At 42.2% G+C, this 18,655-nt stretch overlaps 2 protein-coding genes across 4 annotated transcripts in view; one reads left to right on the plus strand and one right to left on the minus strand.

Annotated features, from left to right (window-relative positions):
* Positions 1-18,655, plus strand: part of LOC139104693 (peroxisome proliferator-activated receptor gamma coactivator 1-alpha) — a 44,305-nt gene that overhangs the window by 12,109 nt on the left and 13,541 nt on the right. The gene's annotated exons all lie outside the window — the stretch shown is intronic.
* LOC139113140 (sodium- and chloride-dependent GABA transporter 1) lies at positions 4,016-15,900 on the minus strand. 2 transcript variants are annotated; one of them, XM_070674073.1, is made up of 10 exons: positions 15,382-15,897; positions 14,707-14,875; positions 13,630-13,908; positions 13,049-13,256; positions 12,700-12,896; positions 11,984-12,164; positions 10,907-11,144; positions 8,874-9,212; positions 7,165-7,320; positions 4,016-5,031 (listed from the first exon to the last, which is right to left on the minus strand). In XM_070674073.1, the coding sequence occupies exons 1-10, from the start codon at positions 15,406-15,408 to the stop codon at positions 4,888-4,890; spliced, it is 1,938 nt and encodes a 645-aa protein (XP_070530174.1). In that variant the 5' UTR covers positions 15,409-15,897; the 3' UTR covers positions 4,016-4,887. The 2 variants fall into 2 exon arrangements, 1 of the variants encoding a protein (XP_070530174.1); XR_011547638.1 differs by lacking the exon at positions 4,016-5,031 and adding an exon at positions 8,241-8,314 and having other exon boundaries at positions 7,182-7,320; positions 15,382-15,900.

An 18,655-nucleotide genomic window follows, 5' to 3' on the forward strand; every position in this document is an offset into this window, starting at 1 on the left:
TTGGATTTTCAATATCGATGCGGAATAATTTTTTGGGATTAAAAATCGACGAATTTTGATTGAATCTCTCTTTTTTTTTTTTTTTTTTTTTTACGATTTATTTGAATATTATTACCATTTTACCGCCGTGCATGATGAAATGTCGATCTCTTCTTTCCGCTAACCTCGGGAAGGCATCTGTATAATGTACCCTGATAATAATTCAATTTGTTTAATTAAGTGGAAAGTTATTGATAATTTCGATAAATATGAGCGGAATGGTGGAAATGTGTCCTCAATATTGAGCGGGTGAGATGTAAATTGTTGCTCAGCCCGAGCTAATGAAAATTTCATTGCATCATTTTTCAGAACGCTCGTAATTTCAGCGTCATTTGGCAATTATTAACGCGAATAATTTGTTTAATGTACATTTTAAACTTGCTCGCTGCAACTTACTGCCGCTCGAGTTCACTCCGAATTTTGTTTGATAAATTTTTTTAGATTTGACTACCCTTTTCACGGTCTTTAATAACAATCTGACTTTAGAATTTGACTGCCTAAATTAAAAATTCCGCCACCTGATGTAAACACACCCACGTGCTCGCGCAGCGGCTAGTTGACTCGGCAGTCGAGCGCGCGTTACGTAAATCAGTACGTGCAGTAGACTAGCACGCGGCGAAAAACGTTTAGATATTTAGCTTTTCTAACTCGTTATTAGTGAGTAATTATCTCTAGTTGCAAAATCAGAATAGTTAAATAAATTTCCACTTGGATAATAATCTCTGATAAAGTTTTTATCAAGCTAAGTAAATTTAATATCGAACGTGAAAAATATGTTTTATTCGAGGTTTTATTAAAGCGTAAATAAGAGAAGTTCGACAATTCTATAAGTAACGTTGTATTTTATGACAGCTAATTTTTATGACAGACCACGCGTTTGTGCAGTAACTTACGAGACATCACGTTAATGATTGAAACGATAATACCGGAGTTAAAAGTGAGAACAAATTGGAACGAAACTCACGAAACGTTACATCGAAGAAAACCGACAAACGGCAGGCGGAATTGTCGTTGATCCGTCACGGCGCTCATCATTCCCTGACATCGGTTCTGTATCGGTGTTTCCTTGGCGTTCGATATTTCTGGAGCGAAAGAAAGCAGAACCAGCCGCGGAAACGTCTCGCGTAGTTCTCGCGACAATAGTTGGCGAAGCTCGGACCGGGAACTCGCTCTCATGAATTTCATGTTCCGCCCGTCACGCCTCCGCTCGCCTCGTTCCGGCCAAAAATTGCCGGAAGTGGAGGCACGCGAGCGGGAGAATGCAAATGCCACGCGGCGACTTTAATAGCACGGATTATAAAGCAGATCCCGAACGCCCAGGATCCGTCCGCGTTGCGCTGCGCCTGAAAATTTAAATCCGCTCCACGGATCCATATAATTTCATTATGCCTGCATTTGTAGCAAGGGCGGCCGAGCTTGTTTTTACCGGGGCTCGGCCCTTCGCGGCGCGACGGTCCCTGCGAACAGTGCTTAGTACAAGGATGGAACAACGCGTAAAAACTTAAAAAAAAAATTATTTTACATATATGTACTGAAAATTAATTATTTCGTATAATATTTGTGACGCGGTGGACTGTGAGTGATTTTCTGATTTAGGCAAATTTTAGCTGTTTTTAGCAGAAGGATGCTTAAACACGTGAGAATTAAAAAAAAAAAAATTTAATCGATGTTGGCAAAAATATAATATTGGTAGAATGCTCGTACATTTATTCGATATTTATTTCTTTATTTCATCTCAACGTTGTCCAACAGTTTTGGACCTTTTTTTAACATCTTATAAAGTCTTTAACTTACAAAACTAATATTTCCGTTTGCATTCTTCAATGGGTTAACATTCCCGTACGTTGTCGCGCTATTCAAAGGCCAGGGTACCAATCGCGTGCAGCATCAGTTGGCTCTACCGACTTATTACTCGGTTTCAAGAGGAAAATAAACTCCGAGAACGTTTAACAGCAATTCTCGTAGAGTAAATGTGACTGAACAAAAAGAAAAAGTCCGGAATGCGTATCGTTAGCGTAGCTACCGTATAATGAACTTTGCTCGCCGCCACCGGCCATGTCGTTTTATATCCCGACGTAGTTATTCCGCCAAATCTATCTCCCATCGTAACTCGCCGCCGATAATTATCTGATTCAATGATATTCTTAGCAACAAAACGCCATCGTCGTTCGCTTTCGTTCGCGAAAAAGCGTCGATGCAAAGCTTGATATATGAGCCCGTCGACGTTCTCTCTCGCGGTTCGACTCAATTAACTCGATCGAGCTCGCGCGAACGTGAGCGAATGCGAGAAACGAGCAAAGTACGTGTTATAATGAGGTCGGAAGACTAATCGCCGTGAAGCTTATTGACCGAGTGTCCCAAATAAACTTTTGCTCGTTTCGACGAACGAAATCTTTTTCCATTGGCGTGGAATACTTGGTCGAATTCTTGTTAATCGGAAAAACGGCTCTCGCGGCAATTTGGACTCACGGTGTCGTCGGGGAAGAAAAGATCCCTCGATCGCGAAGTGTCCTCTCGCAATGTTCACATATTATCAGCTCCGGGAGCGATCCGGCATTTTAAACGAGAAACTTGGCGTCAGTCGTCCCATTCACTTATTTCTATGGCCCTTGACAATGATCCGCGAGGATCTCAGGGCGACGCGGCGGCGCGGGTTATTATGGAAAGTTTCTTTTGTTCCGAAAAGAGACCCCGTACAAAAGAGGTATTTATAAGATTCAAGACGGGAAAGGGATAATTGAATCAAATGGAAATTACCTTGCCGAATACAATTAGCCTCGATATGAATTTTGCGCGCTCCGCGATGGAAGCGGTGAAAGGTTCGCCGGTCAGGCCGTATATACTTACGGTGGAGGCAATAACGTCGCTTGCATGCTCGCCGGCCGCGGCGGAAGAAGCGCGGGATCGATAAGGTATTATACAACGTAATCTGCATCGAGATGGCCGCGTCAATCATCGGGCTGCGATAATGCGCCGGATAACGCGCGGCGCTCCAGAAAAAATAATAACTCCAAAATCGAGGATGCGCGGCGGAATTCCGTCGTTTTAAGTTACCGGAGAAACCCGCTTCTTTTCCACCTTCGGATCTACGTGCCGCGCACGTGGAAATCCCAAGAGGAAAAATATGATTTTGGAATTAGCGTGGCGAGCGTCCCAGCCGTCTAGGAAATTTTTAAACCCTCGACGACGATTCGTGATAATGCATTTCCGGAATAACGTCTCATTTGCATATCGCACGCTTTTTTGCGGAGACGGATTTTCATACGTTACCGCGAATCGTATTTTTCTCCGCCTTCGAGATTCTACCTGCGCGGATTTTCAGAATATTTCGAGAAAGTTATATCTCCCGGCTCGCATTGACGTGTCCCTCTCGCCGTTTCTAATTTCCGATCGCGCGCAGCCCGCAGTCGAATCCAGCCGGGACGCTGTCCCGAGATCTCGTTGAATATTTAAACATCTCTCGCGCTATGTTTATCCGTACGTGTTCGCGTCCGATAATACATCTCGCTAATGCATCTCGAGATTTGGTCTTTTCGATGCCTATTTCTGGGCGTTATCATCGCCGCCGAGCGTTGTTTCGTTGCTTAAATTATGCGGACCTCTTTCAGCATCTCCCGCGTTACGTCTCACGGCGTCGGATCCCTTGCATCGATCGGCGTGTACGCACAGGTCCGGGCGCGACGCCGGTCGCTTGTAATTTTCATTAGAGACGCACGTATTCGTCGAGTCCGCTCGCGGCCCCATAAGGCAGCTTATAAGCGACCACCACGGGTGATATTACAACGGACACACGAAGCCACACTGGCTAATATTAATTAGCAGGAGGGACAGACTCGCAAAGCAACGCTCTGCCCGCTGGCTTAAGCTAGTGACAGTGAGTTAGTGCGGCTTCAAAAATTTTTTTTCTTTTTTTTTTTTTTTTTTTTTTTCTTTCTTTTTTTTAGCAAGTTTATTTTATTATTTTGTTAGTGTTAAATTTAGGGTAGGTACTTTTATTTCAAACGTATAACTATTATTAATCTACTAATATTATAAAGACTAAAATTATTTCTTAATAAGACGGGAGAAAATTTAATTGGGAGAAATGAATTATTATCACTATCGATATCATCAGCTTATTCTTAATTGAGATATTTAAAAACCAATTAGATTTGAAACATACATTTTTTAGAACAAAACGTAAAAAGCGGTCTTCTAGCTTAGCTATATTGATTAAGAAATCTTACATGAAATGCAGGGGGAATGTCTATGTTTACATCTTAATGTAGTTCACCTTATGTGTTTTAATTTATGAATGTCATGCATGTAGCGGGATTTTAACGGGTATTACCGATTAGAGATGAGTTCCACAAAAAAAAAAAAATTATGAAATGAAAAATATTTCGTACCTAACGCTGAAGGATAAATTAATATAGGTATATTAATTAGAAATGTCGAGTTTTTGTTCCCACTGTGTGTTGCCTAATAACATATAGAGTTATGAAACTAACCATTATTGTCTATTTTCACAACTGAGAATACATATTAATTTCTTTTTCTAAATCTGACATAAATAACGATGACAAAACAGGTTGGTAGGCATTGGAAAATTTCTTAATAAATAAAGTATTACGAAAAGGATAAATTATATATATATATATTTTTTTTAAATAATTCTAGACATAAAAATCTTGTTGAAAGATATCATTGTTCAATATAAAACACATTCTGCATTGGATTACTTTATTAACGTATTCTCAGTTAGAAATAATCGATTCCTAAAACGGAACGAGTTGTTTTCTCCAAACTGCCTGGCGCAGTCTTCTCGAATTGCATTACGATATTTCCTCGTTCGCTACGCAATCGAATTCAACATTTATCCGAAGAAGCGTATCCCGAATTGACCACTGCGGTGGCAACGCTATCGTTGTCACCGTTATCTTTCTCTTCAGCCGACCTCCACAGCGGCGAGGGCTGAAACAAGTTCTGGAACTTCTTGAAGCTCAGAAAGCTCTGCGGACAATTAAAAGGCGCAAATTAAATTGTTGCGAATCTAACGGCGAGATACGTGCCATCGCTCCCGAGGGGTCATATCTTCTTGCGCGAAGCCGCGGAAGTACTTCCGAAGTGCGCGCGGAACGGTCGAAAACAACGGCAGAGGGAGATAAGAGTAATGTTAAATTTATCGGTTAACGGAAAGCGGAAGTGGTCAAGGAAAAGGGCAGCCCGGCTTTCTCCTTCTTTCTTCTTATCCCGTGAAAATAAGCACGATCCACGCAGGGCCGCTTTCTCTCCCGACATACAAATGGCATTAAAAATATCACGATTTGCTTTCTTGGAATTATTCTTTCTTGCCTGAACGATATCGTATAAATTAAAGGGAACGTTGCAAGTAAAATCTGTGTCACGAAATACGTCATTGCAATAATAATTTCGCAAGAAATTGCTCGCGATTTTTTAATAACCGACTCCGCGAAGTGTTCACGCGAGATTTTATTTAGCGCCTCGTCCGACGTATGAAAAATAGTTCGGATTTTGGCAGGATAGAAAATTGAGATTTTGCAATTTAAAAATATGAAAAATATTCGATATAAAGATTCACAGTGTTCGCGCATTTATTTGCAAAACAATTTGCACAATACCGACACCCTCGATTTGTCAGCGAAAAAAAGCGGCACGTTGGTAATTTAATTTAAAAAAAAAATAAATAAATAAATAAATAATTTAATTCCGCAAAATGTTCTTTTAAACATATGTCAATTTGCGCATTTTCAATTTCGTTAAAGCTCGCAATTGGCAACATTCTCTCTTTGTGCAGCTGCGCCCTTTGTGCGATGCGCGTGATTTGCACACTGGCTTCCGGCGGCCCTGTGCACCTGAAACGATAGAGAGTGGCAGGCGCCCTTCCCTCACCGCGAAGGAAAACTTTTCGTTTCAAAGTACGATTACCGGCGTACTGTGGAAAAACTTGTATTAAGACGTTCCTCCCGAGTTCTCGAGATTTTACGACGCGGACCGCAACTTCTAAATCGGCCCGTAACCGCTACCGCGCCGACTGCGGCACGTAGCTTTCAAGAGATTCTCGCCCTAATCGAGATATCGGGAATAGCGTGACGCAATAATGCAACGCCGACATTACCGTCTCATAGTTTCTTAGTTTTGAAAGAAAACCGAAGTTTAAAAAGAAGAAAAAAAAAAAAAAACGAAATGTAAATGATTAAAATTCGAAAAATTATTTTCTCCCACTAATAATGCTGTATAAAAGGAATATAATTTATAACATTTCATACCGGATGCGTAATGACGAAAGTTTCCACTCGCGTTTGATTAATCGATCGTACGTAGGAAATGAGACAAGTTGGTCAAAATTGTCGGGAGATCCAATGATTCCGCAGCCGCCTCTACCTTCTCATTAGCGAAAATTAATGACTCGATCTCCCAATAAAACAATCTTCCTCCCTTGAAACGGCCAACCGGTAAGTCATTAAGCAACAAAAGCGAATACTGATTATTAAGAAATCTCAACTCGAACTTTTCTCTGAAAGGATAGCGTCTTTCACGCCCACTTGATAAATGTGTTTTGCGGAAAATAAATTGTTTTTAAATCTGTAACCTGTCATTTCTGAATTATTGGTGAGAATTAAGTATTTTTCTTATTTTTGTGGTAGATATCTTGGCGTAAAAAAATATTTAAAAAATTTCTTAATTTAAGAAAAGAATAAGAATATATAACAATAATATTTAAAAAAAAATCCAAAGAAATTTTACTGACATCTTTGGAACATATCCGGAATTTCTAATCTTTATAGAATTTCGTTAAATTAGGGAAATAGGCGCGACGATCATTTCTTACGTTGGAGCTTCGCGTTTGCTTGGGAAGAAAAGGAAAAGTGAATGAATTGTTGAACAATCATCGGGTTAATGAAATAAAAAATTAATGAATGCCACAAAGAAAATTTTAAGACGCAAAGAAAAAAAAAAAAACAAAAAAACAAAAGGCCATAAATCAACTTTAGGTCTTTTACAATTCAAAGGCTCGACTTTTGCATCTACTTTGCGTGAGTTTCTACCTGAAGCTCGGAACGAAAAAAAACATTAGCAGGTCAGCGGAAACGTCCGCATCTTTTATTCGGGAACAAGGCTCACCTTGGTTTTCCAGACCTGCAGGATAAAGAAGATTGGCATCGGTGCCAAAGTAGCTAGTCCGATTCCGATTCCAATTGCCCCTGTCCATTCAGGAAATTTGTACGTGCCGTATTCTCCCCGAAAATCCGTTTGATCCAGTTGGTAGCCAAAGACTCCCTGCGGACATAAAGTCAAGCGCAATTGGTTGTTTGCTTTCTCATGTAGCAGCTGGAGGACAGCGTGTGTGCGATATGTGCGGTCGGGAATGTAGCGCAATTATCAATTAAGGGGGATTTCGAATTTTTAATCAAAACTAACTTTCACGGGGTGTGACGGCTCGGTGGCCGTCGAGGGAAATATTCCGATCCCCGCGACGGCGCGAACGAAAAATTTCAGTGGTTATAAATAAAAATTCGCTCGGCATGCCTCGACAGGCAGCCAGATTAATTAAGCAGTTTGGTACGGGGAATACGACGCTTTGTCTCCGAGGGACGCAAACCGCCGGAGTTTTGCGAACCTAAAACTGGTAATCTTGCTTAAAAAGTTCGATAGAAATGTGAATAAAAAAGAATCAAAACGACGCGTTACACTTCCTAATTAGAAAATTTGAAAAAGAAAAATAATAATAATAAAACAATTAATATTTAATAATATAAATAATTAATTTATTGATCAAATTAATAAATAATTAATTAATATTAAAAATTACTTTGAAATTACATTTATTACCTGTTCAAAATTTACTGTTCGTTACAAAGAAATTCTCAAATCTCTAATTTTTTTTTTTTGTATGGTTTTGCAACTATTCGTAAAAGACAAAAGTTACAACTTTTTTTTTATAAAATTCCAACGAATTATTAAATATTTATTATAAGGTAGTTAAAAAATTATCGGAATATTTCTGAGCCTCACACGTTACTCCACTTTAACAAGCTTCCTGCCGATCGATAACCTAAAGCTTTAGTTTCATTACTTTCCGTATAAATTCGATTAATCGTCTCCACGCGATAGGTCGGGACTAATTTACGGTTTATTCTCTCGCACTATGTCGCCGAACTTTCCACAAAGTTTACAGTCAATAAACGTAGGCTCCTTACCTCGATAGGATTAAGCATCGTCTTCCTTTCGCTTCTCGCTGCCGATTGTATCACGACGATATGCATTGGGGCCGCTGTTAAAGTTTTAATTGTCGCGATGTTTATTCACGATCGTGCACGAATAAGAACCGTAATAACTTATTTCAATAACAACGCGGAGTCGAAGATGGCGCAAAATCACCCGAAGGGCCGTTTTCTTGCCGAAAAAACTCGTTCGTCGTTTTCAATAATAAACGTTAATAACCTTACTGCTGGTATAAAAATGTAAATCAATTGTCAGCGTATATTTCATTAATGAGTATCTCGTTAACCTGTTTGAACATTAATTAAATTCGAAGCAAAATGTTTTTATGAGAAAAATATTCGTTCAATTCGGTCGTCTCATCGATCACTTTCTTCTGGATGAAGAAAATTATTCAAATCACTTAGTATTTTTATTGCGTTATAATAATAGTATTAAAGCTCTTTTTGAAGAACCGCGCAGTTTCCATTAAACGCCGTGACGACGCGTTCGAACTCGTCATTAAAATCAGAATTGGAAAATAACGTTTAATTTGAAAAGCTCGAACGAAGCTTTTGTCTCGTGGCATGGCACAAGGACGTGCGACAGTCGGCTGCAGGATTCTTACTTACCAGACAAGTAGCAGGTGCGAGGAAGACCCAGCACAACCACCAGTAACTGCGGAGAACGCGGCCAAAATTCATTTTCATATCTGTGACATTGGTCAAAAATCTGCGGCAGCCGTAGAACCAAGCGGGCACGACGAGTTCGCCAAAGCCGATCAATAGAACGGCCCAGGAGGCGGTGTGCCAGTCCATCAGCTTGAATAGGAAAATGCCGCCGTCGAACACCATCGGGATCGCCAAGAGCCAGCAGGTAACACATATAGCCAGCACCACGAGGCTCTCGTATTTTCGCAAATCCGGATGCCTGTCCAGTATGGCGGTGTTTATCGCTTGCACGCCTGCGAACTGTATCGTAAAAAGTAACGACCGCGGCCCGCGCATTTTCCTCCTCCGCCTTCCTTCGACCTACCCCCTCGCGCGCATCGTGCCCATTTTCTACCCTGCCTCTCCCGTCTTCTGTTTCCGCGTCTCTTTCCTCCTCCAGGTTCCCTCATTCTGCCGATAAACGGTCCGAAAACACCGAGATTCGGTCACGCGAACGCGTTTTTAGAAAAGACAGGAACTCTCTCTCTCTCTCTCTCTCTCTCTCTCTCTCTCTATTCGCGATCGTCGTCGCTCAATTTTTATCCGCGTGTCGTATTAAAGGCGGCATCTTTCACAGGCTCTCGCTCATCCGCGGGTGCTTTTGGCGTCGTCGTCGTCGGCGGCGAACCGTCTGGTGAACGAGGGAAAGAAGGGAGGAAAGGAGGCGAGAGCTGGCGGGGAAGGTGTAGATTTCACTCTAAGACGGCGAGCCATAATTCCTTCCATGATATACGAGCCCCGAGGTGAAAAGATGGGAGTCGCGCGATGCAAAAGCAACGCGAAACGATCGCCGTCTAGGCTGCCTACTCACCGTCCCGGTGTATCGCGTCCCTCTCAAGCCCGCGGCGTCTTTTGACAAATACGCGGGCCGTTTTTCAGCGAGCGTCTGAATGGCGTTTTCTCGGTGTCGGAACGGACGTGAAATCGTCTCAAATCAAAATCACCGCGTCGATGAGCAACGTCGAATTAATACTATTTTGACGTTTCCTTCATGCTAAGTTTACACCAAAGATCTATCCGCGCGATCGCGTGTGAGAAACTGGTTTATCGCGTCTAAAGGACTTAACGATAGATTGGGCCGTCCGAAATGATGTTTGACCAGCAATCGATTCCGAAAGTTAAAATCCACATTTATGACGCCGTTACAGACGTGGAAGTTAGTTCTTAAAGTGGCACATTATCGAGACCACTCTATATTTTTCTTATTTCTCAAAGCTTAATAATTAACTTTTTTTTTTTAATTAATACTTTGAGAATTAAAAATATTTATTAAAAAAGATCAAATAAAGTTTAAAAAGCTTCCAACTGTTTACAAATCGTGCTGGGTCACCAGGGTTTTATTTAAGAATCAATATACAATTTTACAATTTTTCAGAGCGTAAAGATGAGAGGAGAGCTTTTAATCTCGAAACTATCACTTTAATAGAGTATTATTTAGTTTTCTTTTGCTCATGTTTGTTCATCAACCCGTATTAATTGAAGCAAAAATTTGGAATAGTATCGCGAGATATTCGAGCAACGTGATCATTATACACGCTGCGCGGGTTATTTCGTTCCGTGCACCATCGTTATACTATTCCAGATCTAACTAGGGAGTCGCGCGAAGTGCAAGGAGGCGAAAGTCGGGCCATCTTGCGAATATACAACTCGTCGGAACAAATGCAGTTAGCGCGGTGATGTTTCTCATTATGCGAAGGAAAATTGAAATTCACATCTCTCGCTGCCCGTTCCTTACTCACCCTTCCCCCCTCGCTTATTATTCTTTCCTTATTTCTCTTGTCTTAGCTAAGAACTCGGCAGATTAATAATTTTTTTATTTTATTATTATTTCTTTTTTATCTCCTAAAATGACGAAAAACGCAATTTTTTTGTGCGAAAAATGTGTAACACGAAAACGGACGTAAAATCGTTTGCGGTCCTCTTAAATGCCGAATATCTTTCGTCTGCGTGCTCACCTGACTACCGAGGCCGAGTATGAAGAGCATGACGAAGAACAGGATCGCCCAGAGATTCGGCCACGGCATTTGCACCACTGCCTCTGGGTAGGCGATAAAAGCCAACCCCTCCGCATCCTCGACCACGTCCTCGATCGGCATATTCATCTCTTTGGCCAGGAATCCGAGAATCGAGAATATCACCAGGCCGGCGAAGACGGACGTGAACAGATTGGCGAACGTAACGAGGATGGCATCTCTGCGAACAGGAGAACGAGACGCGAATTATCGCGCGCGGTAGCAGCTGGATCGGGGCATCGCTAAAATTCCATCTCGTCGAAAAGATCACGCGTGTCGCTTTAAGGAGAAAACACTTTCATTTCTGTTTCTCTCTCGTGAAATAAGAACGAAAGGCTCGCCTAATCCATTACCGTATCGAATCTCTTTCAGTCCTCTCGACCTCCAATACAGTCCCGAGGTATACTATTCCTTTTTTTTTTCTTTTTCTGTTATATCTGTATATAGGAAACATTTTCCGCTCGCCCTAAGGTATAAAGCACATACGTGTTCAAAGGTATTCCGCAATATTATTACTAAGAGGGGTTGGAGGAGATGAGCACTATCGCGATATTTGTAAAATATTCTTATCAGTCGGATTGTCACGCGTACTCCATTATTCACCGGGGTCTTTAACTCCGCGAAAATCGTTATTATTACGACTACAGCGTTACAGTCGCGCTAGTCTCGAGACCGTTCCGGGTGTCGCAACAGCCCGTCGTCGTCGAGTTTCGAATAAAATATGCAACGATTGCCGTGTCGTAAAGAGACTGAAATGTCGCCGTACGATGAGGCGGGAGATTAATAGGCACTCGGTGCGCTTAGTCAGCGTGGTTAATTAAATACGCGCCCCGCGATGAATTATTCGCGCGATCGACGAATTCGCCGTTTTAAAGAGCGTGCGCGCATAGGGCCGTTTCTTCGTTTTTTAAAGACTCCCTCGGCCTTTCCGTTTTCCTCTTAAGCCCGCGAACGACCTACTTTTCCCGTCTTCCCTCCTTTTATCTCAGACGCGCACGTTTCGCGTTAGTATAATCGCACCTGTGGCAATTGTTATCGAAGCTGCTATAGCTCGCGAGAGTCACCAGGGATCCGCATGCGATGCCCAGCGAATAGAAGATCTGGGAGGCCGCGTCTGCCCACACTTTCGCGTTTTGCAGCTTCGAGAAATCGGGATATATGTACCACAGCATTCCGTCGTCGGCACCGTCCAGCATGACACCTATAACATTATTTCCTTTATTGATGAGCCTGATAAAACTGTTTGCTAAAAGTGATTTATTCAAAATAAGCGGCAATTTAAATATAAGTATCATAAATGTAATTAACCACTTGATTTCAAGCCAAAATTTTCCCGACCGTCTTCCTAATTTTAATTAGCTCTCGCTGTTATTCTTAAAGCGACAGAAGCGACAACTTACGATATTCAAAGAAACGGGTCGCGCTGAATAATAGAACGATCAATATTATAAATATGAAGGTAATTGCAAATATTAAAATAAATTATCAAAAATGACTACTGTACTCGAAATATCTACGTTATTAAGTTCTTCTCGAAGAAATTTCGTCTTGGGCCGTTCGGGAAAGCTTTACTATCATTAAACTAATTTCGACCGCGTAAAAATAAAAAACGCGTGAACGTCTGCGTCTGACGGGTCAAATTCAAAATTAATCCAGAAGCTGTGATATTAGCCACTGAAAAAAAAAAATATATATATATAAAATACAGAGAAAAAGGCCCGCCTCTTGTTTCTTACCACGTATTAGCAGAATCGTGAGAATGATGTACGGAAAGATCGCGGTGAAGTAGACGACTTTGCCTATGGTCTGGATGCCACGCACCAGGCAGAGGAAGCACACCACCCAAGCCAGAGTAAGACAGCCGAGCAGCTCCCATCGTATACCGCCGTAGTTATCCCACGTGGTGAACTCGTTCATGCCGAGGACGTAGTTTCTGGACGCGATCGCACAATTATACGCTTTGCGGGACTCCGCGACGCCTCAACCTCAAACTTTTCGTCTTGCTCTTCAACGCTGAACATCGGCGCAAGGCTCGTTACCGATCCTCCCGACACGATGCAGCGCTGATGGCAATGCATATCGTACCTGAAGTACTCCTCGGACGACAATACGCGCTGAGTAAGATTGCTGATCAAATCACTCTCGTTCGAGGAAGTAAAGCAGTGGGTGCTATTGCCATGGTCGTAGCCAAGGCTGGAACAAACCGTGTGGACGTCCATGCAACTCTTATTGTAAAATATAGAGTTCACAGATTCCTTTTGACACTCCTTATTCTGGAGATTGCTGTAACATTCTGTCGACATTAGCATTAAACACGTAAACGAGTACTCGGGATAATTCCTTCCTCGATTCCGTCCGTTCATAAGGACGCCCTACAGTTATTCGGTTAGAATTTGGATTTCGCAACGGACGACCTGTTTCACTTGGCCTAATAAAACGAGTTAACTGAATTTTCCCTCGAGATAAAACACGCTTGACTAGGCTGTTTCTCGTAAATCATTCTTAGAGAATCGTTCTAAATAACGAATAACAACAAAAATTATTATTTCTAAACTAAAAATATGCATCTTGTCACTAACGGGCGTTAAACTTTTTTTCTTTAATTTTATTTAAGTAATATAACGATAAATAAAATATTTAGCGACACGCTGATCTATTCTACTTACTGATCGAGTTGAAGTCATTGTCGCAGTACGCCCAGGCTAGTTTCGTCGAGAAAGAGGCGAAGGTGTAAAACAAAGTCCACGCGACTATTACCATATAGTATATTAGCACAAAGAAGATGACGACCAACGTACAATGACCTAGGCCATGAAAAGCCGGCGCCATGCGGCTGAAAGCTTTTATAGGTCCCAGTCCAGTGTATTGACCCATACAGAGCTCCAGGAAGAATATAGGCAGACCCATCGTGATTAGCATGAGAACGAAGGGTATCAAGAAAGCGCCTGTAACAATTAATTATGAAACTTTTCCCATCGATTTAGAAGAATGACTCTCTCGCGCCACTTCGACCTCTCAGCGTTACATCAAAAATTAATACAGAATGCGACGAAATAAACTCCGCGAATACTCCAAAAACGAAAGAGTATTACTTCAAATTTAAGTTTTAACGTGATGGAATATGAAAACTCGGTTTGGATCTCTTCAAAGAATCTCCCCCGAATTTACGGCGGCTATTTTTGAATCCCTGACGCGCAATTTCAAAGTTCCTAGCAGAGCTTTTTTAAAGTTTGTATCTATAATTTTTCGACGCCTCGTATAAAGAAGGGAGATATACTAGGGTATGATATACGGAGCGTTCAAGTTTTAACAAACTGCAAGTAAACTGTATCAGCATGGTCCGTGAGCGACAGAAGGGGTTATAATATATGCATATCATATGAAATCAACAAAATTATTCAGTGTAATTAAAATACAAGAGATTGCGAATTAGGGATTAATTCCACCGGTCGTTCTCTTTTTTTTTTTTTATTAAAATACTCACGAATCTGTGTAAGGTATTTTCTCCTACTTCCGCTCATTTGACGTGTTCGCACAATTTTTCGCGATTTAGGTCACTTCTAGCAAGACAGATTAACTTTAATTTCAATTTAATTTACTCATTGTTTTGTTCTAATTTTTGGAACTTAATTAAAAAAAATTTTTAAGCGAGGAAGAACAAGTTAAAAGTCGATCTGTATCGGTAGAAGTGACTTTAAAGGGCGTGTATTTTCATGTACACGGAAGATCCGATGGTTACGTACCGCCACCGTTGTTATATATGAAGAGGGGGAAACGCCAAACGTTACCGATGCCGACAGCATACCCGATGCAGGATAGAATAAATTCGATCTGGTTGGCCCAGGCGCCTCGCTTCGGCTCGTTCGGACGCTCCACCAAAACGCCGCCAACTCCGAGAGAAACCCTCTTCACCTGCCAATATCACACGGCCAGAGCATTATATTTGCATCATATAAATTATCGGCACGATCAACGGTGAAAAGATCTGACGGCACGCCGCCGACACGTGAGCGGCTATTGTAAGAACCGCGGGAAAGAAATGTTCGACGTGTTCGCGCGATAAAATTGGAGACTCGTCTTACATTCGGGCGAAATAATTTGATCTGATCTCCGAACGCGAATTTGCAAAGCTTATCGTATACCGAGAAGGAATTTAAATACTCATTTTTACGCGCATACTTGAAAATTACGAATTGATATAATTTTAGAAACACATCGAGTGATTTGGAGTATAAATTTTTGACGAGCGTGGGAATATTTATAGACAGTTCGCGTACATCTCGAGAAATATTTATAGCCTGTCAGGTGATAAGAAGCGAAGCCACGTACCGACCTATTTCTTTTCTCTGCGTTAGAAAATCGATCGTTAATCACATCGTCGAACGAGAGCCGCGTATTTGCGCGAAAAAGTAACCAACCTGAGACGCTTTCCTGGACTCCGTCATAGTGAGCGTGGCACCCGGACTCTGCTATTGTCTGATCACCGGCTGTTCCTCCTCAAGATTGCATCGACGACTGATCTGGGCGTCGACGCGATCAACTAAACAATGTACGAACGGCGACAAGATAATCCGAATTATCAGATTATGTCGAGAGATAATTTCCGGGTCCACTCAATCGGCGGGCCTCGCACGCCGGACAAATAAGCGCGGATTTTGTTACGTGGCTCGATAGACCTCGCGCAACGTGACATTGTCTTTTTGTTAAAATCTGCGTTATGAGGTATCGCGCTCGTCGCATAAAGTCTGATAAGGCGGTAATGTCGCCAGATTTGCAGATAACGAAGCGCGTTTCCGAGAATCCCGATTCATTACAAACGCCTTTGCCAGACTGAAAAGTCGAGTGGATTCCCAGCCGCATTCCCGCCTGTTTTACAAGACTTACAAAGCGAAGGGTAAAACGAGAGAGAAGGAAACAAAGTACAGATCAAACATTTTTTTTTTTTTTTATGTTTTATTTTTTATTTTCTATGACTACTACTTATTTTAAGTCCGCTCGACTTTAATAGTTCGGAAAATTTATATAATGCAATCTCCTAGTATTTAATAAGCACGCTTAGGTGAAAAATTTGAAGAAAAAAATTATCGCTGCTGAGATGATCGTATTATCAGATGTAAGATCGAGTTTTGTAAATATTTGAGGTAATATAGAATTCGCAATAATATGCAACGTTATCTCGAGATAAGACTGAGAAATCGACAAGAAACTTTTCTTTTTTTAAAGACTTTCTCTACTATTTTTTTTGCTACTATCTTTACTCGCAGATATGGAACGTTTACTATGTAAGAGCTGCAAATTGCTTGGATAATTAGAAGTGAATTCCTCGCTAATTCGCGAAAATCTATAAAACATAAAAAATCGTATGAAGATTATAAAACATAATACATCTAATTAGTCAAAATGTAATTAATTAAATGAGAAAAAGAAAAAAAATTATTTTTTTGTGCCAATTTTATGTTAGCGGCCGCGAGAGAAAAGAGACACAACGGTACTTTTATTACGTAAAATCTCGCTTTTAACGTTAATGCTTAGTTTTTCCTTTGTTTTTTTCCCCTTTCTTTAAAATAGTTGCAGAATTTGAACGACATTCTCCACGCCATGTAGCAAACGTAATATATTTGTCTTTGGCCGCCATTGATTTCTAAGCTTATATACGCCGCGGACCGCGATAAAATTCAGAAATGAAAGGGAGCGAGTGGAAAAAAAGGGCGCGCTACTTTATCGTGGAAATGTCGACGCCGACGGTGGAGGGGAGGGAAAAAACTATTTTATTCGAAAGGACCGGGAAAGAAATGATCTCGCTATCGCTCGATCGCGTATGCTGGAGCATCGTGATAAAGGAAGAACGATTCCCGAATGGGAAAAGCGAACAAATCTGCTCCCACCGAGTGCCGGGATAAAAGAGACGATTTGCAAACTTGCTCTCGGAGTGACACATACGGAGCCCCGATTCCGTTCGGAAGGCAAACGCAAGCACGAAGTTATCGTTTATGAAGATCCCGCTCGGCAGAGGGAAAGAGAGAGGTAGCCGCGACAAACTTTATGAATTATGGAACAATCCCGCGTTGGGAAAATAATAGGCGTCGTTTCGTTTCGATTCGATTCGATTCGATTCTTCCCTTTTGTTCTGCGCGTCGGCTAAGCACTCTAATCTGAATTCGCGGGGGGAAGTGTTCCGAGTTCGTGCCAAAAAAAATTAAGTTTGCGATAAGAGCGCCTCGTTGTTGTAACGTAATGCCTTGCAGTTTTACGAGGGAGAGGAAAAAAAAAGAGAGGAGAGCCCGGCTCACATCTCGCGTCGGCGAGAGGTTGACCGGCACGAAAATTCGAAAAAGGGGACCCAGTCGCGAGTCGCGGACCATCCCGCGGATCCTTTATTTACAGTGCAAATAGCCGAAAAAAAGGGATAAGCGACGCGGGCGTGGCGGCCGTTTTGCCGTGAAATCACGGGGCAATTTTCTCCGACTTGGTCAATTCCAACGGTTTATCTTCGGTCGCTTTATTGCATTTCGCTCGGGCGGCACGCTAATGCAAACGTTTTTCCCTAAAAGTCCCCCTTCTTCGCCCTCGAGCCCTCTCGTTCCCCGGCGAACTATGCTGAGCAGATGCGCGATCGATGTTACCAATGGCCCGACCGCTAAATCGTAGCGTGTGTACCCGGTTACTCGAAGTCACGGCACCAACACTACGGATGAAATTAACAGAAGCGACCGCGCCGAAAAGGGTGGTACTATCGGCAAACTTGCTAAGCTCGCGTCAGGGTCAATATAGTCGTCCTCTCCTGCTGAATGTATGCCGTTCTCGCGCATGTGTATCGTTTCAGGCTTCCAGATTTCGGAACACGTCCAGCGTGGACCTCGCGCGTCTTTCGCGATTTAGAGTTCACCAGCTCTAAGTGGGACACGGTATCGGAATTTTATTTTCATTTTCCGATTGCATATTTATTTAGTATTAATCTGAGAATTTCCACGAAAGTCCAGTTTCCATCTCTTTGTCTCGCTAACACGTCGCATCGTTATTCGCGACTAGGCCGAAATTTTATGGCTTAATTTATTCCTCTGAACCTATTTATTTCCTTAACTCCGCGAAATATTTTCTAGGTAACGACGCGATCACGAATCCGCGTCTCGCAGCTACGTGCAAATGGACCATCCAGCGGTCGAAAGCACAGGTAGACGGGAGAGCCGGGTGCTTCCGGCGATCGTTGATTACGCCGATAAAAGCGCCAGAGACGATAATATCGTCTGCGCGCGATAGCCCGATTCGGAGAGGGATGAAACGACGGTCGGATCTCGCGATAGTTAGGCGCGACTTACTCCGCCGACTGTTAAAATCCCCGGCAATGAATAATTAAAGGTGCCCCGATGCACGGGTATCCAGGATGCGCATCTGGCGACCCATATAGACCCCGAGAAGAGTTCGCAGGGGATGCAAGCGCTCGTGATTTTTTTATACCGTGGATTTTTTCCGAGCGTCGTCGTCACGGCCGAGAGATCGTGGGGAATCTAGAATCTCGCGACATCGATGACTTACTGTTGGTGTCTCGAGCAGATTTCGCTGCATCTTCTCGGCTTGCAATAAATTTGCACAAAGGGACGCGCGCGTTTAACGTCCGACGTTCGATCTTTGAAACGCGACAAGAGAGCAATGAGAGAGCGGCCATTACAGCATCAGCTAAGGGGGAAAAAAAAA

The sequence above is a fragment of the Cardiocondyla obscurior genome, linkage group LG01 (assembly GCF_019399895.1).
Source record: "Cardiocondyla obscurior isolate alpha-2009 linkage group LG01, Cobs3.1, whole genome shotgun sequence".
In the NCBI taxonomy this organism is placed as follows: domain Eukaryota; kingdom Metazoa; phylum Arthropoda; class Insecta; order Hymenoptera; family Formicidae; genus Cardiocondyla; species Cardiocondyla obscurior.